Below are 22501 nucleotides of genomic sequence, written 5' to 3'. Positions count from 1 at the left end.
GGGAAACCTTAGTTGGATTTGGAGTTGAAAGATCATGTGAGACACCGAGCTAAGTGTTTATCAGCTTGTATGGCTATTATATTATAGCCTGACCAGTTAGTGTGGCTAAAGCTCTCATACCTGATAGACAGCTCTTCCTACAGTGTGTCCACATGAAGGTTCCTTTCTAACTACAGATGGGGCACTTAGAACTTACTTTTTTTATGTTTCTGCCTCCTGAACTTAATTCCTAGTGCAACTGTTAAAAAGAGTCTTCATATTTCATCTTGCTGAATATCAGCCCAGTGTAGCACTGTTGTTGTTAGCCAACTATTACAACAGTGCATTAGCAATCTGTAGCTTCTTTTTGTTGGTCTTCACATCACATTGTTCTTCACATATTCTTTTAAAGTCTCTTTGCAAAGGTTCTATTTTAGTCTGGGGGAAGCTGTTAAAAAGTTCTCTTATTATCTATCCTCCAAACATATCCAGTCCATCAGAGTTGTGCAAATGCTGGCAACTGAAATCCCCAAACACAATGCTATTTTACCTGGCTTTTACCATTAAGAACTATTGGTGGGTAACACTGATGACAGAAAAGATGAAGTTGATGATACTAGATGAGACTTCAATGGCTTGTCTAGAACTTCTAGACACATTAAAGATGACATTTTATAACTGATTTCTGGTTTTTCAGATTTGACCAGAGTTTGATGTCATTAAGATATGTCAAGATGATAGACTGGCCTTCTCATTTCTGCCTTAGTCAAGCATACTGTACAATGTGCCACTTACCTAGACATATTCAATTCTAGTTTTTCAAATTTAACTTTTGTACACAGAGGGTATCTACATGCAGACTAATACACAATCTATACTTGCATTGTCTTTCAATGTATTGAGCCATACTGTTGAGTTGATTTGTCAAGTCCTTTACATTTTATATATTGAGATTTCAATCATTAATACATAGAAATTCTCAGAGGATTTCCTGAAGGATTTTGATGCTATTCCTAGCATTCTTTGGTGATACAAGCTAAACATCCACCTCATGGAAAACCAACTTCTGCCATTGTGTTCACAGATGGAACCTTTGCCTTTGCATCCAAGGACTTAAACGAAAGTGCCTAATATGAGCTATGTTTATTTTAACCTTTCCCAAGGTTCACGTGATAATCTTTGTTTTCATCTTCAAATGTCTTTTGAAATCCCTTAAAATCTTTTGAAATCTCAAGTCTAATATTTATTTGAGAAGCTCGCATCCTACAATCTGTACACCTATATATTACCCTAAACCCACAGTTACAATCACAGTAATGAACATAAATAAATTTCATGGGAAACAGAAATATTGCATGGAGAAGTTGAATATGAAATTGAGCTAGCTAATTATTTTTGCCACTACAATTTTTCTTAGACTAGTCTACTGTTACCACATGTTTATATAATAAATCTTTTCACTCCTATGTTAGGAAGAGTTTCTCAGATATTTCTTTTCTCTCCAATACCTCAAATTACAACAAAGTTGATGATAGCGCAAATAATGATCCCACCTTTCACTAATGAGAAATATCAGGAGGATATTAGCTAAAAGCCTACAGAATTCATTTTGGGTAAGGCGTAATAAGTATATATCATGCTTATTTTACACTTGCTGTTAGCCAAAAGGCAGAGAAACAATCATGCTTATTTTAGATATAACCATAGACTTCTCCATCAAGCATAGTTATAGTACAAAACTCACTGGAAGCAATTTTTGGTAGAAAACTTTAACAGGAATTATTTAGGACAGATGAGGAGAGAAGTATCATTGTTTTCAGAATATGCTGTTTTGGTAAAACATCAATTAATTAATTTTTTTTTCATTTAAAAACTGTTTCCCTGTTAATATCTTTCTGTTTCTGTTAATGTTTTATTAACAAGTGATTAAAATTTCCTAACAATTTTAGAAAGAGAAAAAAAAATGAGAAAGGACTCTGCATAGCCAATTTGAGTGCTTTGGTCTGATTAACTTAATTGAATAAAAAAGAAAGGGTCAGTTCAGACAGAACAAATGACCTAGTTTGTGTCGTTAGGGGCAGCATATGTTTTAGAGTTGTGCAAATAATTGTTTTTCAAAGGCTCATTCTCCCCTGTATTTAAAACTATCCATATAATAATCTAGCTTTTAGTTTAGTCTTAAACCCATCTCCTAACTGGGGATAAAGAGCCTTTCGCACTGACGACTAAGTAGATTGGTAGATTGTTAGGCAGGTGGTTGCCTTAATGGCCCTCAAGTCTTCCATGACTCCTTGACTCCACACCCTTGGGTAATCAGTCCCCTCCCACACGGACTCTGTCCTTCACCAAGGGCCTTGTATTGGCCAATGAGCGGCTGTCAAACAAGCACCTAACAGATGCTGAAAACATGCCTGTGCACGAAGGATTGCCACTTTGGAAACCCGTGACAGCCATGTGACGGAGCCTGGCTTAATTCCTGGGCAGGGTGAGAGGCCACTTGGAGCGAAGACAAGCATCCTGGCTGGGCAACTGCACCGCCCCTCCCCAACAGCTCCCAGTCGTCTAGCTGACTACAAATCGCCAAGGAGCCCAGTAGAATCAGCAGGAAAAACCCCCAGCTGAGCCTCGCTCAAACCATTGACCCGTAGAACTGGGTCATAAATTTCAGCAGGTTGTTTTTCAGCCAAAACCCAACTGACAGAACAACTGAATGAGACTTATGTGATACTGGAATGAGGGCTGCAAGATAGAGAAATGTGGGGGAAAAATGTGGTCCAAGAAGTCAGAGAATGGTAAATTGCAAAAATGGCCACAATATTCTGATGTTATTCCCCAAAAGTCATTTTCCCTGCCCTTTGACTCTGGTATGGCCTTATGACTTGTTTTAACAAACAGAATGTGGGAGAAGTGATGCTGTGCATGTCGTGAGCTGAGGTCCAAGAGGACTTGTAGCTTCTGCTCTTGTGTTCTTCTCCCTTGGAGACCCTCATGTGATCAAGCCTGGAAGAGCTTGATGCAAGATGAGAATCATGTGGCCCATTTGTCCTGGTAGTCCCAGCCAATAGCCAGCTGACCCCAAAAATCAGAACCTCCAAATTGACTGGCAGCTGAATGCAGATGGATGAGTGCAGATTAGCTGTCCAGCTGAGCCCAGCCTAAACAGCCAAACCATAGAAGATGCTGGACATTGTATGTCCTGCCATGGCCCACTGGGTGGACTGGGGGAGAGTGTAAACTATAATGTAAACCATTATCCCTGTGGTGCAGCAGTGCTCCAAAATGTATTCACCAAATCCAATGAATGTCCCATGATGATGAAAGAGGTTGTTGATGTGGGAGGAGTGGGGGGTATGTGGGGACCTCTTGTATTTTTTTAATGTAACATTTTAAAAAAATAAAGAGAAAAAATAATAATAATCATTGTTTGAAGCCAGTAAGTTTTTGAGGGGTCTGTTTTGCAGAAAAAAACTAACTGATTCAGACTATGTTTGTTTCTTACCAATACATATTTAGGATAACTATTCCTTAATTCCTTTCTCATAGGTACAGGAAAAAATGCAAAAGATAATCACTGATATTTAAACTCTAAAATTTTGTCCTCTCTAAAGATGTTTAACTATCAATATCTCAAATATAAAAATAAAACAAACAAGTGGATTATGCCAGTCTGAATTTTGATTGGAAACAGCAATGTGGGCAAAATCCAAAAAGAGCTAGTTAAGAAAAAATGATTCTTAATTTCTTCTGCCTGATCCTTCTTAAAAACTAACTGGAAATATTCTTACTGACATGCTTGACTCTCTAACAGGAGCTAATGTTATTTTAAACACCAGAGGCACTGCTGCAGGCTGTTCAGAAAGGTAACTGCTATGCTGGGGACAGGGACTAAAGCCTGTCACCAGTTCCTTACTTCAGGAACCCAAAGCCTTTCGGTATTCCTCCAAACTTAAATGATGGAAAATGGCACTTAGAGTGCAGATTTCGGAAATGCTTCAAGGAAATATCATGGCTCTATTTCAGGAGTAATTGGAAACAAATATTGTCAATATATTTATTTGTGGAGCCATTAGCAGTTAATGATAAAATACAATATTTCATAGTTTAAGTCAGGCTTATTGATAGGCAATTCTTGAACTATTTAGTTTAAGCTGTATCTTCATAGTTAATGCATCCTATATTATTTTAGCCAATTTTGTTTCAAACTAGATAATTACTTTGACTTTATAGAATGTATAAAGTATATGATGAGGAACAGTTTGATTTTAAGATAATTTAAAAATTATCAGTCAGATTATTCTATACCTTATATTACATGGTTGAATAACCTTTAATCATGAGGGTAGTTGGATTCCATTGAATGCTAATTCTAAAATCTAGTCTTTCTGCCAATGACATATCTGTTTAATAATTCACATTCCTCCTCCAGAGTTTATTTCTCTCAACAGTATAAGTTTCAGTATTACAGAGCATATCACATTCAATAGTTGTTTATGTGTACGTTTGTTAAGGTAGACTGAGCTCTGGAAGAGAGAGGCCGTGCTTTGCCCCTGCCCTGGAATGGTGGAAGGCACATTACAGATAATCATTAAATATCTGTACACTGAATACATGTATTAAGAATTTCCTGATAATATTACATTTCTATCGGGTAGAGGGGGTCGGAGGCTAGCAAATAAGCAGTGAAATAGGAAAGGTCCTATATATTAAAATCTAAAATTCTATATGTTTATATACTCATTAATTTTAAAAATATTTTATTTAACAAATACTTTATTTACAAAACATATATGCCAGGCATGATACCAGGCACTGGCAATGGAAGGCAAAGTAGATATAATTCCTGTCTTCAAGAATTTATAGTGTATTTGAGGGATAAATGAGGAAGGAAGCAGAAATTCCGATTTTAGGTCCTTTTCCCCCTAACTGCATTATATTCTTGCAGTGGGCTCTAGAATGACAAGCAGCCTCCTGGAAAATCACAGTGTTTTTCAGGGAATTATCTCAATGACCTTGAATGTTGAATCATCTTTGCAATGGCTAATTTCTAATTTATACACCCCACAGAAAGCTTCGAGCAACATGTAAATTTATGTAAAACATATATACATATGCTAAGCAACATAGAATTTATCCCTGGATTTAATTTGGAAAAACATGGCAGCTGTGGTTTTGCTAAAAATATGTAACTTGGTAAAATTGAAACCCAAAGTAATCATGGCCATTTACTTAACTGTCACAGGTGATATAAAAAGCTTTGTTTACAATGGAATTGTTGCAGCTATCCATTCGCTGAGGTTTGCTTTAATGGTCCCACTGTAACTGAGTACTGGGTTTTATGGACGAAATCTCAGGATCGTTCCTATTTTCCGCATGCTCAGCCTCGACCTGGCTGCTTGTCCTTTTTGTTTCTGCATTTTGCCTGCCAGATTCTTAGTTCCCCTTTAAGACTAGACACAGCGTTATTTGGTTCAGGAAGCCTTTGCTTCCTGGGCCTGATGACTTGAGCTTCTCGAACATATTCTCTATTGCTCTTGCCCTGTACCTGCTCACATGCTTGCTCCTCAAGGCAGGGGCTAGCGGAGTTACACGCTAACTCTATTCATGACTCAGAGCCCATCTTCATGGCTCCCAGTCAAATGTTTACTTTCTGAGGCTGAAGCTTGCCTCTTGATGACCACTGAATCTTCACTTCCTGGCCTGAAGTCTGGTATATGGGTGCTCTAGAAATCTTTGTGGAACTGAGACCAATTCGTAACTCATGTATTATACACTGAAAAATACCTTACACATCCATCAGCTACTCATTATAGATAATGGTTTCATGTTTTCCAAATTCTCTAAGTGGACTTTTCTACTTTTCTTATATAAGGGATATCACATGAATAGAAGAAGTGTAGTCCAATAGTTATTTCCAAAAATTCTTCCTCCTGAGAGAAAGGAAGCATCACTGAGAGGGCACCTACTGAGCTATTAATTCAAGACTCCTAAAATTCTCTCTTATACTGTAATATGATTTGAAAAAAAAAAAAGCAGTCCACGAAAGACACTATGGAATTTAGAAAAGCTAAAAGCTAAACAGATCATAGTATTAAGGCACTCTTTAGAATTTAATACAAAACAGATGCAGGGGAAATTGTGACATAAAAGTAGAATTTCAAAAATGTCTTGAAAATAATGGCCTCTCAAAAAAACTCTTTGAAAATCACTTTGAGAATATAGGAGTCAGTCTAAAACACAATGCTTATATATCAATAATATTTCAAAATGTAAAACTGATCCACGTTTGCTCATAAAAACTCTAAACCTTATGTGGTATTAGATAATAAAGATAGCCTTTTATTTATCAAGGCTTTTAAGAGATAAAAAGAAAAATCTTCTTTTACATATTATTCCTACAAGGTAAAAATACTATGCATTTCACCACTTTGCAAGTTAAATTATATCCCCTGGATACATAGATATATGGAGAGAATTCTTTTTAAAATTACACAAAGCCTATAAAACAAATAGCATTGCTTCAACATAAGTAGAACCTGTTATATTTTTCTCTTTTATAAAGAACTCCTGTGTTTATTATTTCCAGAAAAAACAACTGTTTTTAGCATAATATTATAAATATTTAAATTTTCATGTGAGACAAAATGAATAAAAATGTTGATCATTGACATCTTCTTAAATTTAACAGAAGAAACTTTTCTTTGTCAACAAAAATAAAATTTATTTATATATATTATAGTCAACATGTTTTCCTGGAGGGCTATTCTAAATGGCTAGCTTTTAGTGCATATACTCCTACCTCTATGAATTCCTTTATTAACTCTACAGATATTTACTTAGTCTTTAATGTGCACCAGTTACTGTGTTAGGTGCAGAAAATACACATGCTCCTAACTTCCAGAAATGTAAAGGCTAGAAGGGAAAGAATCAAGCACATATTTACATGGTAGTTTGATGTTTGCTCCTGTAGAGAGATGCATAGGTATAATGGGAGCACTGGGAAGGAATTCAAGCTAAACCTTGAGGGAGATATGAGTTGCCCAGATGACAAGGACAAGTGGGGGAAGGGTATTCTCGGCAGTAGATCGGCATGTGAGGATGTGCTATTTTCAGAGAACTATTATGTTTTGCTGCCCAATAAAGTCTAAGGGGAAAATGGAAGACGAGCTTTGATATGTAACCTGGAGTCAGATCCAGGACGGGGAGTGTGTGTGTGCATGTTTATGTATATATTCGAGATGGGGAGGTGTGCCATGAAAATATTGGCTTGTTAGAAACACGATAATTGTGATTTCAGCATAAATGGTAGTTAGGTGACAGCAATGGAAATAAACCATGGAAGTAAGCCTTTGACCACAGGAAGAGAGAGGAGATGTCAACAGATTTAAGACACAGAAGAGGATTTGGTAATTTAGAGGACATGCTGGTGAGAGGAAGGGAAGACTCAGAAACTATCGAGCCATCTGACTTGAACCCTGGATTTTGGTGGCCAACATTACTCCTGTGAAATCAACAATAACATATTCAATGAGAATAGATACGATTGTAAGTATCTAGCACATTTAAATATTTTCTTTAGAAGGGTTGAGCTTTTGTGCTCTGATTCTTTGCCTCATTTTCAGCTGTAAAAGCAATGTAACATATTGCATGTCACATCCATCTTGTGAAAACCTTCAAAAGACTAAAACAGGGAGGCTGATAAAAGTGGGTTCACACACTATAAAATGAAACAATTACAGCAGACAGAAGAGTGAGCTTTAATTAATGGGAAAACACACCCACAGAACATCTGATGAGGCAAGTGTTGTAGGATATTTTAAGATGTTTTTGAATTCATTCTCAGGAACATTGGTGTGAGAATTTTTAACTATTTGATGAGTTGGTCTTATGGAGCATAGCATTGTCTTATTAGTGATCAAGAAATAGGTAAGGTGAAAATAAACTTAGCTGTCCATTTAAAGAGGTGAGATGCCCAGCAATTCTTTAGGCATTCACTTTTCAGAAAACCACAGTGACGAATTATTGCTAATTTTACTTTTTACTTTCTGTGGTTTGAAACATCAAACGAGATTTGGAATATTTTTCAGGGCAATGAAGTTTCAAGTTCAAAGAAGCCTGAGTGGTGACGCTGGCCATGCCACGTGGCGTTGTGTGGCTCATGCTCCGTTGGAGAGACCTCTTGCCCCTGGGGTTGAGTGTCTTTGTCTCATTATCCCTGGACTGACTCACAATATTCTTGTGGGAATCAAATGAGATAATACATGTTGATAGAGCGAGGAAGAGTTAATCATTCTCCTCAAGATATACATTTCTGTTGATGTATTTTGTCTTAAGCAGATAATGAAATGGTTTCAAATTTATTCTAAAATGAGAACTGAACTTTTAAGGCTCTGAATTGAAGAACTGCCTTTATATATATAATAGAACCATATTTTTAGCAAAGACAGAGGAGATTGCTTATGACAGTAAAGTTAATAAGTATCACAAAAGAAGAATTCATATAGTATAAATGTAAGCATATAGTCGTAGTATAAACCTCATAGGAGTGAATTATCTTGGACGAATATATGAAAATCATACCAGCAGCAAGAATAATTGACTAATGAATTCTAAAATGAATGAAGGGTATTGCGATGCTTAATTGCATGTATCAACTTGGCCAGGTTATGGTGTTCAGTTGTTTGGTCAAGCAACTACTGACCTGATTGTTACTGTGAGGGTATTTCAGGGATTTAAATCATTGGTCAGTTGATTGCACCTATGGCTGATTACATCTACAATCAGCAAAGGAGACTGCCTTCAGCAATGAGAGAGGTCTCATCCCATCAATTGAAGGCCTTAAAGGGAGAATTAGTGATTTCAGTAGTCACAAAGAAGAATTTCTATCTCTGCTTCAGCCACTTCACCTGGAAAAATTCAACATCACCACTTAGTTCCCAACCTACAGCCTGCCCCATAGATTTCAGACTTGCCAATCTCCACGGTTGCATGAACTGATTCCTATAATAAATCTCTTAATATTAACATATATATATTAAAAATAATATATATATATCTCCTGTTTGTTGTGTTTTTCTGGAGAACCCTGATGAATACAAGTATTTATATTATTCACAAGATATAACTTAAACTTACTGAAAAAGTAGGAAATGTTTTTTGCTCTTAATAGTTCAAGATATGCCATAGACTTGATAAAAGTATGAAAAAATATTGGGGTTCAGACTTGGGTTTGAATAATTGTGCAGATTTGGGAAAGTTGCTTATCTTTCTGAATCCTTCTTTTTCTCTCAAAAAGAATACCAATCCCTACAAAACACTTGTGGGAGTAAATGAAATAGCATTAGAAAAGTCTAGTCATCGCTAAGTATCTACAAGTATTCAACAGCTGGGAGCTTTAATGTTTTGCTATTATTACTTAAGATCTTAGATCAGGTTGTCAGAGAAACCTGACTTGTGGGCAGTTCACTGAGGAGGGCAATTGGGACCAATGCTTAGAGGGAAGTGGAGACAGTAGCGTTGGGCAGGGAAGGGGCCACCCCTCCCATGGGGAACCCCACAAGGCCCCTCAGAGCTGTCCTGCCTTGAGGCCAGGGGCCAGGCGCTTACACCACCTTGTGGTGGTCATCACCTTTACTCATTGGGTACAGGCTGGGGGTGGGACATGCCTTGGGCCAGGCAGCTGACCTAGGCTGAGGACAGTTCCCCATTGGTGACACTGTCAGCCAATGCTGTCAGCAGCCTGGGGAAGGAGCGCCCCAGTACTGAAGGGGGTTCTGGGCACGGCACAGAGCATTTACTCCAATGGCCTACGCTATCCTCCAAAAAAATGGACATGGTTATTCTTTCTAGCTCAACTCGTTCCAACAGATTCACAAGTCAACAGGAATAGTGAAAGGAGAAAGGAGCACGGGAAAACGAGAGAGATGCGTTATGAAATTATCAAGTGGCATATCAGCCTCTTAACAAATAAAAGCGAGCATTGATTATGTGAAGAATTTAAGTATTCAGAAAAGATGAGTATTAGGCTCTGGAAGTAATTTAGGTTCTCATTTTAGTAACTTGACATGAACATTTGATACGCGTGGAGAGTGGCAATTTTACATTTTAAAGAAGGGACTTGATATTACCCATGTTTTGATCACTTGGTCATTCACTTTAAACTGTTCTGAGAACATATAATTTATAAAGTTTTTTGCTGCCTTATGGAAAACAAGCCTTTGTCAGATTGGGAAGGTTGAATAGTTCTAAAGGGCAAGATCCATCAATTGTTCTTCTCTGTACAACTCCAAGATAAGAGATATTTAGAGCAACAATGAATAAATGCACTGGCAATTCTGAACCAAGACTCAAAATATTTGGGGTATTACTTTACACGAAAATTTATATTAGAATTTTATAAGGCATATTGTGCACACTTTAACGGCCTGGAGGACCAGTAGGCCTAAGTAAGGAATGGCCTGGAGTCCGCAGGAATCCGGTTTACTAAACATCACCGAAATAAACAGGCTATGCTTCGTGGTGAACGCTAGCAGTGCGCACACCAACCCACTGAGGCTGTCTATGGTCTCATTTCCAAAGGCACAGGCACGTCCTTCCAGATTAAAGTCATCTTTTAAAAGCAATCCACCTGGGGAGAGGGTCTAGCTCAGTGGTTGAGCGCCTGCTTTCCGTGTATGAGGTCCCAGGTTCAATTCCTGGTACCTCCTTTAAAAAAAAATCAACCCAAGGAGACTATAGTATGAAGAAATCAAAATCCAGTCTAAGTTCATATATACATAGGGTGGAGAAAGAGTTTTGGAGAAAAATAAATAAAACAACCGAAAAAGAAAAATACAGTATCCTAGATACACATAGCATTTCTTAATTTCCAGAGTTAGTGAACTAGAAGCATAATTATTAGGAAAGGAAAGTTCTGTGAAGGAAAGTTCTGTGAAGAGGTAAGGGCTGTTTTTGACCTCTCATTCCCCCCTCTTCCCAGTCCAATCACTGACACACCTCTGCTGGCTCTGCTCAGGCTCTCCAGGTGCTGGGAAGGTACTTTCATGCCCTCGCAGATCATAGAACACAGGCTCTTGATCTCATTTTTCTCAGCAAGGCCCTCAACTAAAACTGTCTTTTTCTATTAAGAAGTTTTATTCTCTTTTTCAGAATAAACAAAAACTAATCAACTATCCAAAAATAAACTACAAACAAAAAACAAAACACAAACAAGGAGAAATTATAGACCTGTAGTTCTGCACAAAAAAGTGTTGCAGGAATACTAAGAAGTTTTCATATCCTGCATAATGCTATGTAATATATCTAAAGATAGAACAGCTTTAGTTTCTAAAATGAAGCCTCTAAATTCACTAAAAAGTTCTTCATCCTTACTATAAATCTGTTTCCAGAAAGTCTGTTTTGGTGGGCTATATTTAAATGAATGAATTGAAAGACTATGTCTTCACATGTGATAACTTTGGCAGTATTACTTAATTTTACCCAATTTGTTAAAATTCAAAAAGTGAAGAGCTACATTTCAATTTTTGGTTTGTGGGTCAATCTGTAAATTAGGTAAAATGGAGGTGGATAATCAAAATGATGGCAGTATCGAGTTGTGATCCTGTAAGTACACACAGGAATTAGGAAAGGATCTCCCAATAAAGATGGCCTTAGATGTCACCAAAGGCTATCGGCTGTCATTTACTCCCACACTGTGTTAAATTCCAACCTTGTGCAAAAAGTGGAAAAGCAAGGAAATAAATTATTCTGTTGCAATGGTAAGTTTTAGCAAAATTTGATGCATTAGTTCATTATGCTAAAACCTCCAAAATAATGTAGGAGTCGGCTAAGCTGAGAAAATGCTTTCATCAACTTTTTAGGTTTTTATTCAACAATCATTGATTCAGTGGCAATTTTGTAGCTATCCCTAATGCAGCATGATCCAGAATAAAAAGGCACGTTAGTCCCTGCTTTTAGGGCCCCCACAGCTTATTCATTGGTACATAAAATGCTATAGAATCACAGATTTAAATGTCAGGTTTTAGTCAAGTTGGTATGACTATACGAAACACACACGTGCTGAAAAAGATAGTGGTTCTCATTTGCCATGGGGTTATTAATACTTTGAAAAGACAGCGGTGGAGGCACATTTTTAAAAAGTCGAGTCCGGGAGCATCGATACGGCACACTCTTCTGGCATGGCCTGGAAATTCGAAAGCCTTTGAAGGCAACATCTCTCCTTTGCCGGCCCCTGAGCTTTAACTGGTGCCTCCTCTACCGTTTCTTCCTAACTAAAATGACACAGTGACTTCATTTGTCAGGTGAGGTGAGAGCCTGGGAAGGCACTGTTACCAAGCAGGGGTGGGAGACGAGATCACAGCAGAGAAGAGGAAGGTGGTGGAGTACCAGGTGCCGGGATTCAGAGCTAGGCAAGAGCCAGGGGGCAGGAGATAGACAGATGGGAAGGATGATCTTTTGTGCCAGGAAATAAGAAAGGGAAAGCTCAGAGTCCAGTGGGCTACATTACTGGAAAGTATAAATATTATGAATTGCAGCGTAAGCCCGAGAGAACAGGCGCCTTTGGTCGAGCTCCTCCTCCCCGGCCCCTTTGGATGCTCCTGGGTAGTTATCACCGTGCAAGACTCACAACTGCCAATGTGAGGACGACAGGGTGCAGCAGGGAAATGCTGACAGTTTTGCACCATAGTAACCCTTGTGTTGTTTCTGAAAATTTCATTGATTTTCATGCCATGACTATCAAGAAAAGAATGCTGTCATTTGAGAATTTACAGTCTTCCCTTCTAAGACTTCTACTCCTTAGGAAATAATAAGTTAAATCCGAAGGAGATAAAGTAGGAACACAATTAACTGTAATAGGAAATTTAACGCAGCTACTATGGCTTTTGGCTAATGGAAATCCCTAATGCATGAATGGATTCATATTCTGGCCACTTTTTATCTACCTAATCCAAAGCCCAACACAAGCCATGGGCATGCATCAGGCATGTGGCTATATGATTCCTATACTCGGAATACAGGTTGTTGTAATCACTCCTGCTTTCCAACTTGCAGACATTCAGAGCTGATTGGTCATGGAATGGGTTACTTCGGAGGATGAGCTTTTCATCACTTGAAAAGCAGACACCGGTGACGCTGAATGATACTACTGCATGCACAGAGCTTGGACAAACTTGATCCTCTCCAAGAACCTTCACGACTCTGAGATACAATATATTTTCCCTGCTTGGACTGCCGTTCTCTTTTTCCTTTGCCTGTATTAATTTTACCCATCCTCTGAGGCCTAGATCAGGTTCTACCTTCTCCCAAAATACTTTTACCTCCTATGATTATTATGAGAATTTGCTGAGCTGCGGCATGTAAAGTTTTTAGCAGAGAGCTTGGCACATAGTAGGCACTCAATTCACTTGTCTTCTTTTTCTCCACAAGACAAAAGGTCAATTCATCTCTTCTGGATGCCAAAAATATTTGGCTGCCATAATAAACTTAGTAATTGCTTTTTGATAATCACATTTCTCTTGAATGCCTTAATTGTCTGCGTCATGAATCTTCCGTTTATTTTTCTTTCCCACAGTTTGTAGAGAGAAGGGTTGAACACATAGCTGCTCAATGATTATGGAGAGTAAGACTTAAAACTGGAGAATCAACATAATGTAGTTTAAAAAATCACTCTGTATTTAATATTTCCCTAATTTAGTATTTACATAGCCTTGAAAAGTCTTATTTTTCAGTTTACTCATTAAAAAGGGGACACATATCCCTACCCTGTCTTTTTGAGAGTATTGCCACAACCAGGGAACAGGGTTAATGTAAAGGACTTGGAAATAGTGTAGTTGTACTGCACTTTGGTTTGGTTGCCCATTCAATTGCAATTTAGCAAGTCTGAAGAGTTGCCAGGGAAAGGGCAATTTTCTTTAGCAGACCAGTCTGCTGACAAATGGTTGGGATTTTTTTCACTGCCAAAATACAAAGAAAATTGCAGGATGCCACGGTATTCTGTGAAACTGTTCTTCATACCTTATAAAGATTAAAACTTGCTTGTATCTCAAATGAACAACTAGAGCTTTCACGTCTCTGGAAGACACCGTCTCACCATTCCTCCACTGGCACCAGGGCTTCCGAGTGGTCTGGAGATGCGCAGGTGCTGCTCAGGCACCCTGAGAGCAGGAGAGGTCCCGTAGACCTCCCGTCGCCAGAAACGGTTGTGTCAAAACACAACTGTACAGAATGGACTGGGAGAGAGTGTAAACTACAACGTAAACTCTAATCCATGCGGTGCAGCAGTGCTCCAAAATGCATTCACCAAATGCAATGAATGGGCCACACTGATGGAAGAGGTTGTTGACGTGGGAGGAGTGGAGGGGTGGGGTAAATGGGAACCTCTTATATTTTTTAATGTAACATTTTTTGTGATCTATGTAGCAAAAAAAATTCAAAAAATAATTTTAAAAAACCACAACCGTAAATGCTTTTATTTGATAACTGCATGGTTATTTAAGGCTAAAGCTTATGAAAATCGACTCTTCCCTGTAACTTCTAAGCCATCTAGAAGGAGAGTAAAATCCACAAACGATGCAATCTTCGCTCCATGCAGCTATCAGTATCATCTTCCTGACACAGCAATCTGAATCACGAGCTCCCTGCTACATTCAACCTACAACCCAAATTCCGTAGCTTGGAAATGGGTACCTTTTGCAGGGAGACCCCTGCTGCTTTCCTTTAAACTTAGGCAATGAATATGGACTCGTCTCTTGTTTTCTACCGTGTGCCTGCACTGCGCTGCCCAGGCCGCCGGCTCCTTCCTTGCCTTGAAACACGCAGCCTGTCTTCATCCGACCTGGCTCTCTTGGGCTGAAATGCAGCTCTTCCTCCCAGCCCCCGGAAGAGCCTCGGCATGCAGATCAGGGGCAAATAGGGACCCCAGCTCGGCCCTCCGGCCACGTGCCCGCGGCCTGCGCATGTCGCTGTCGCCGCGGCCCCACAGCCCTGCTCTCTCCCTGGAGGGGGCTCCGGCTTTCACTTTGGATCCCCCACAGCACTTAGCTGGTGGAATTGAATTCCATTAAAATCTTAAGATGAACCTTGCTAATTAGCTCTATTCAGTTAGCTTCTATCATTTACCAAAAAGTGATTTGGGTGAATTGGATCGAATGGTTTTGGACTCAATTGATTGCTTGGCCCTTCCTAACGGTGGCTTCAGTAACGGATTCGCGCCCAAACAGTCAGATCGCGGGGTGTATAAACATGGCCTAAAGAAAGTGGGCGAGGGAAACAGGAGCATTCTCATGATGGGCATTTCATTTACATTTCCTACCAATGTCAATTATTTTTTGAACTGGTGTGATAATATTTTTACCTATTTACTATCTTGAAATGCAGTCCAAAAGTAAGATTTTATTTAAAAGATAACAATGCACCTTGCATGTCTTCCTTTTATTTCTGGGTTACATAAAAAATTTTGCCTAGAGTTTTATCTATAAATCCATGGGTGTGTATAAAGGATACCAGTAAAACTAGTTGAAAGTAAAGGACTTCATGAAGCCGTATTTTGGCTTCTACAAGTTGCTAAATATCAACTCCATTGCTATTTTTTGGAAGAAAATCGATTGGTTGGTTTGGCCCTAGGCAGTGCTAAAGTGCTGAAGGAGCCTCTGCTTTCTCCGTGATTCACCCCATTTGATGACCCCCTGGCAGGCTTCGTCTCTCAGGGCACTTAACATAGACAGCACCCATCGTAGGCACCCTCTGTTCCTGCTGAAGCCCCTGCATCCCGTTTGGCTTTCAGCCCCCCTAAATGATGCCTTACGGCCCCCCAATGGCTCTTCTGTGAAACTCAGAGCAGGCCTCGAAGTGCCCCCTCTTGGCCCTCTCCTGGCGGCCAGGCAGCCCCCTCTGCTCCCAGGAGCCTCCAGTGGCCTCCCACGCGGAGGGGATCCACGAGCCCAGAGGGAGCTCCCTACCTCCCCGCTCTTCCTTTCCTCCCACAGAACCTGCTACTGCCTAGACTTGCCATCCCCATACGGAGAAGGGCAGGCGTGGAGACAGAATACTGTTCCTTTTCCCCTCTGCTTCCATGGTTCTGAAACGGTGCGTGTCGTCCTTTCTAGCACCCATTCGTCCTTGAAGACAGCTCATCAGATCCTGCGGTGATTGGGAGAGGCCATGGGCCACTTCTTCCACACTTCGCAGGTCTGAAGCTTCCAATACTTTCAAGCGTATTTGTATTTCTGTAATTTACTCCAAATTTACAAAAATTGGTAGGTCCTACATTCTCACTTTATTTAATTGGCTCTATTCTTCCATCCTATAGTTTATCGTCAGTGTCTACAATAGGAGAACATAGTTTTGGCATGGCTTGGAACTATATAGGTTTGCATGGAATAAGGGGTCAATTTGATACTTCCCAAGGGCAAGACTTGCATATGTGCACAGAGAGAGAGCAGGTATTACTGTCTGCCAATCTTAGGAAAAGGATTAAAGGTATTCATTGACACAAATGAAAGATATCAACTAAAAGTGCTAATAGCTAAGAGACAAAAACAAGAACTCAGATAATTTTAGGCCCATTAATCTCCTTATTGACATGAAAATAAAGAGGGGATATGCTTACATGAAGAAAGATTATTCATTTAAGATATATTTTTATCTTACATATCTGATCATTCAAAATGAATATTTACAGACAATCCTAAGACAACATATTTTTGTTGGAGTAGGAAGTTGTCATATTTCCCTGGTTCTGTTTTATAACATATGTGGCTTAAAATTTGTTCACAATTTTGGGGGAATTATCTACTCAAGATAAAGGAAGAAGGAAAACTAGAAATTAGGGGGAAACAAGTTGAATTTAACAGGAGCTAAATAATTTGCACGTAACTTAACCATTACTAATTAAACATTAATCTTTAATTTAATGAGATAGTTGAACAACACAGTAACTTTTTTTATCCGTATAGTTTCTCTGATTAGTTGTGATATAAACGTGGATAAAAGGAGTAATTTGACAGGTAGTGTTCCTTTTAGTGCGACTGGCAAATGTAACAGAGAGCTCCTCTTTACTCTTTTACTACGTAAATTTACCAAATTCTAGTACAGGAAGGCCTTTTAGGGATTATCTCTTTCAACTCTTTTGCTTTACTTCCCTATGCAAATTGAGTGACTGGCCCTAAGCTGTGTAACGACTGGGGATCTAGCTGAAATTGATCTGGAGAATTTCTGAATTTGGCTCCAGGATTTTTTTCGCTGTATCTCAGTACCTTTAAAATGAAATGCAACCCCAAATTAGTTTTATTATATGTTTGTACTCACTACAGTTTTAGTGTACCGAGATTCCTAAAAGGTTTAGAGAAGAAATGAACTGATACTAAAAGGCATGGAGCCGAATTTTAAATTGGATTTACAGGCAAAGACTGTATTTGGATCCACCCATCTCCTCGTTGCAGGGAAGGGGTGCTGCGGGACAAATCTCGTTCTTTCCTTGCCTAGTTACATCTGCCTTTCCCCCTCGCCCTCGGCCATCTTCTCACTCTTCTATCTCTAAGCAAGTCCCTAGAGGTAGGGAGAGAGTTGGGGAAACTGTTTTAATTCCTTTTTAGACTTAGGACAGTGGATTTCTCTGTGTAGCTTCTATAGAAGAAATGAAAGAGTCTCCAAAAATTACTATTTCATGAGGAGTAGGACAGACAGGCTTATATCATTCATTAATTTTACCCTAATTACCTTTCAGGATCTAAATAATGCAATAGCCACTTTATGAAGCAACAGAACTTTTGAGAAGCAGATATATAAATATTGCTAATATTAATAAGGTAAATAAAAGTGGCAAGAAAACAGGGTTTGCATAATAAAGTTTTCCCACTTTCTTACTGAAGCTTTAAAATAATTTTTACTTTGTTTGACATGCCCAAAATAATGGAAGGAAGTAAATGCTTTATAGCAAACTGATATTCCCTATTTTTTTCCCCTTAACATTTAGATAAAGTTTTTACATTTGAGTCAAAATTTCTAATATTATCAGTACACAAAATATAAAAGTGTATTCACTTACGGCCCTGATGCTTTCAAAATGTCCACCTTCTTTCTCGAAATCGATAGGCTGTCCTTTCAGTGTCCAATAGAAAGTGACATCCAAACTAGCATCATGAATTGCTTTGCAATTAAGGACAATGCTTTCTCCTACTGTTAACTCTGTCTTTTTAGGAGTAAGTTCTATCCTTGTAGGTTCTACAGAAATAAAAATACATTAACATGATTAACACGTTATTTTCCTTCATTCTACATTATTTTAAATGATAGAGAAAAACACAAATCCACAAAAACACAAACAAACAAAAAAAACAAACACAAATCCATATAATTGCTCCAAACACACATACTAGATTTTTAATGTATTTAAGTAAGTTATTATTACATAAATTATTAGATTTTTGGATCTAGGGCATTTTAGTATACTTTGTAGGGGACTAATGATTTAAGAATCCCTGTTCCTATTAATAAATTAATGCATAGAAAAAAGACAAAGAGCTACATAACTAGAAGCAATATTTGGCATTCTGGAAGGAGAAAAATTTAAAAAGGGAGCTATAACCTCCTATTCACCATCAGGGATCATCACGTATAATATTTATAAAAGGAGTTTTACTATAGAAAATGCCCCATTATTGAGGAGTAAGACTCAGAAAGAGTTCAACTCCTTAAGGAATGTAGGAGACTAGAAGATAATAGAAGGCATCTTTCCTCAAATTACTATCTTAACAGACAGAAAAACAGAAAACTACTCTTCCACCACCTTGTATTGCTTTACACTCTACAAAATCCTCTTATTTGTAGAAGAGCAGTTACAGAGGCACCTTCGGGCTGATGATAGGATGTCGCCGTTGATGTGTTGTGTTTGGGCTTATTTGACATACACAAGTGCAAAACCACTGAATGGAAATAGTTTTGAGGAAAAAGATATGTTTTTATACTTCATGATTTAGGGTTTCTTTTTTTAAACAGACATATTTACTGGGCTTTAGCATAACTTTGAATCAGTAAAGGCTAATACAGGCTATATGTCTAAGGACTATTTAAGCTAGTGATTAAATGACTACAATATGACGTATGTGAATAAAGCAGTAGGGTGATGTAGATAGATATGGTTTGGATTTTTCCTAATTAGATTCCTAGTTGTAGAATCTCTGAGAAGATTAACACGATGGTTTTTTTAAAAATAGCTGTGTTCTCCTATTCTATCTCTATTTTTCACAATGGGGCAATATGAACAAGCACCACGCTTGAGCCCTCATTAAATCCTTTAATATCCAAAGTTCTTCTAATCAGTCTCTAAAAGCAAAATGAGCCACAGAACAGGAGGCCACTGTAAATACTGACATTCCAGAAGTGAAGCATTCTTTGTGGCGGTCTAGTTGTGGCTTCATCAGAGAATGGAGGATGTCACTGTACACCGTAGTTTAACTTTGTGGGAATTAGAGTGTTCTGGGTAACTAAATATTCTTATTTATGATTAACAGAAAACATTTTTGTTGTTTAAAAAGACTTCTTTGTAGCCAGTACTGCCTTATTATGAAAAACACTGATTAGGACACAAAAGGAATAGAAGGCTATGTTGGATACCACCCATGTATGATATAAACAAAAACATCTTTCCTTTCTTCTTTCTCTTGATGTTTACCTCTTTTCTAAAATATCAGAATGCTGGCTATTTTAATTAAATTTTTATTTATAAAGAAGAAAAACTAACATTTCCATATTTTAATGGCCACAAAATGATCTGCTCTAAAATACATGCGCAAATGGAAAATTTTAATTGTTGAAGTGGTAACAAGGGAACGTTAGATTGATGCTGAAAGTAATTTCGGTAGATGAAAAATATTTTCATATGTTGGCATATTTTAAAATTTCAAGACACTGACTAAAAATGCAGGAAGTTTTATTTATGCACTTATTTATATGTTGAGAGCAAAATCTTCATATTTTTACCAACAAGGTGTTCCATCCTATATGGTCCCCTAAATGATGGAAAGGGGCTATTTCAATGCATTAGTTTTATGTTTGTAAAGTATATTATAAAGACAAGCATACACACACGTGTGCAAACACATATACATGCATAATATATTTATTCTCTTTCAGATATGGCCAGGAAATTATTCTTATAAAACATTAAAATAGCCACCTTTTCTTACCTTTTACCAATACTGAGGCTATAATTTCAGCAGAGCCAAAGACATTTTCCCCGTGGCAGACATACTTCCCCTCATCGGATTTAGAAGTGTTTAGGATCCGGAGACTTCCGTCTGGAAGAATAGCTATTCTGAAAATTATTAAAAAAGGTGTTTTTTTCCCCTGTTTTATTGCAAATTAGCTAAGTGGTAAGAAACTCTGATGAAGTAAAAAACTACTTCCAAGGTAATAATAAATAAGATAAAGGATCACGGTGAACAGATGCAGTGGCAGTAAAAATGTTTTACCCCTCGAAGAAATTATGCAATAAACCCACTTAACATCTTTTTATATTCAAAAGGGTTATGGAGTCACAAGTTATTTTTCTTTTGACACTTTCTGACAGTTAATTTCAAAACTTATGGAAAAAGGTGACCCTGAATTTGGTTATTAAAACTTGTTACTATACTATCACCCTGTGATATTTTAATATTAAGCTTAGGCATTTCACCTCAAACCAAGAGTGACCTCAAAAATCAACTATAAAAAGAAACAGCGTAAAAACATACAGGAGGACAAGTACAGAACATAAAATTAATTGTATATGGCCAAGAGATGATTTATGGAGGTTTCTCCACAGTGCCAAATTTGCAGCAAGGGTACAAAAATGAGACCGATACCTGGGTTGCTCGCATTGCGCTTTTTTAAACATTGGAACATGAGATCTGAGTTTGCATTTAGACTCTTTCAAGACATTTATTAAAAGTGGACCTTGAGTCTTGTATGAAGGTGAAAAATTAAAGCATTATTAAACATTTTTAGAAGTTCAGTGAAAATGAGGTTGACATTTGGAATTAACATGTTCTCCTGTGTATTCACCATTCTAGAAATATATGAATTTCAAATTTACTCAGTACTTTTGTCCTTTTCTCCCTTCTCTGTTCCTGAAATATAATCCATTATTTCACCAGTGGGTCAATATATTCAAGTTACCTGAAACATGCTGGAAGTGGCAATTGTGGTTTTATTTTTATTTATTTTTTTTGCATCTGCAGAGCACAAAAGATTAATACATTTTATTTTTAGAGAAGTTTTAGATTTACATTTTGTAGCAGTTTGATATTACTGATGAATTCCAAAAAGAAATATTGGATGATGTTTGTAAACTGATCTTTTCCTCTGGGCATATTGGATTATACTGGATCCTTAGGTTTACTTGATTAAGTAATTACGTAACCTTCTTGTGCCAGGAGGGCGTAGCGTCCCCACCCTATGGTGGGTGGAAACTCACAGATAAAAGGCATGGCAAAGGACAGAGTTGGGGGTTTTGATGTTGGAGTTTGATGCTGAAGCCTTAAGCTGGAGTCCCAGGAAGTAAGTACACAGAGGAAAGAGAAGGAAGTCCCAGGAAGGGAGGAACCTGAGCCCAGGAAAAAGAAGCCTGAGGAAGGGAGGAAGCAGGAAGCCTGAACCCTCACAGCCGTGGCGGCCATCTTGCTCCAACACACAGAAATAGACTTTGGTGAGGGCAGTAACTTATGCTTTATGGCCTGGTAACCGTAAGCTCCTACCCCAAATAAATACCCTTTATAAAAAGCAACCAATTTCTGGTATTTTGCATCAGCACACCTCTGGCTGACTAATACACACTTACAGAAAAATTACAACAGAAGTGTAGATTTTATTTTTTATGCTACTAAAGTTTGAACTGACTTCTTTTGGGACAGGCTCTGCTGCTCTGGGCAAAAACTAGTAGCCCCACTGATTGTTCAAATCATTTGCCCATTTTTAATTGGGCCACTTGTTTTCTTATTATTGAGGTTTGAGAGAGTTCTTTTTATATTTGATTTATAACTCTTTTCAGAAATGTCATTTGAAAATATCTAATTTGTGGCATATCTTACCATTGTCTTTTCAACAGCAGTTCTTAATGTTGATGAAGTCAATTTTTCAATTTTATTTTTCATTTTTATTTTTTTAAAGATTTATTTTATTTCTTTCTCTCCCCTCCCCCCACCCCAACATTGTCTGCTCTCTGTGTCCAATTGCTGTGTGTTCTCTTTCCGCTTCCACTTGCATTATCGGTGGCACTGGGAAACTGTGCCTCTTTTTTTGTTGCATCATCTTGCTGTGTCAGTTCTCTGTGTGTGTGGCACCACTCCTGGACAGGCTGTGCTTTTTCCACGCAGGGCAGCTTTCATTGCAGGACACACTCTTTGGGTGTGGGGTACCCCTACATGGGGGCACCCCGTGTGACAAGGCACTCTTTGTGTGTGGCAGCACTGTGCATGGGCCAGCTTACCACATGGGTCAGGAGGCCCTGGGGATCGAACCCTGGACCCTCCATATGGTAGGCGGATGCTCT

At 38.2% G+C, this 22501-nt stretch overlaps 1 protein-coding gene across 2 annotated transcripts in view; it reads right to left on the bottom strand.

Moving 5' to 3' along the window:
- The window catches only part of CNTN5 (contactin 5), a 1236361-nt gene that overhangs the window by 107799 nt on the left and 1106061 nt on the right, over nt 1-22501 (bottom strand). For both annotated transcript variants that reach the window (XM_058289033.2, XM_058289032.1), the window contains exons 14-15: nt 20160-20287; nt 18020-18195 (exon numbers count right to left, since the gene is read on the bottom strand). In XM_058289033.2, coding sequence (XP_058145016.1) covers nt 18020-18195; nt 20160-20287 — 304 coding nt within the window. The remainder of the gene's footprint in view (nt 1-18019; nt 18196-20159; nt 20288-22501) is intronic.

This window comes from Dasypus novemcinctus, chromosome 27 (genome assembly GCF_030445035.2).
Source record: "Dasypus novemcinctus isolate mDasNov1 chromosome 27, mDasNov1.1.hap2, whole genome shotgun sequence".
NCBI classification, from domain to species: Eukaryota; Metazoa; Chordata; class Mammalia; order Cingulata; family Dasypodidae; genus Dasypus; species Dasypus novemcinctus.
The sequence above is the reverse complement of the archived record's forward strand: the minus strand, read 5'-3'. Positions and strand labels throughout refer to the sequence as shown.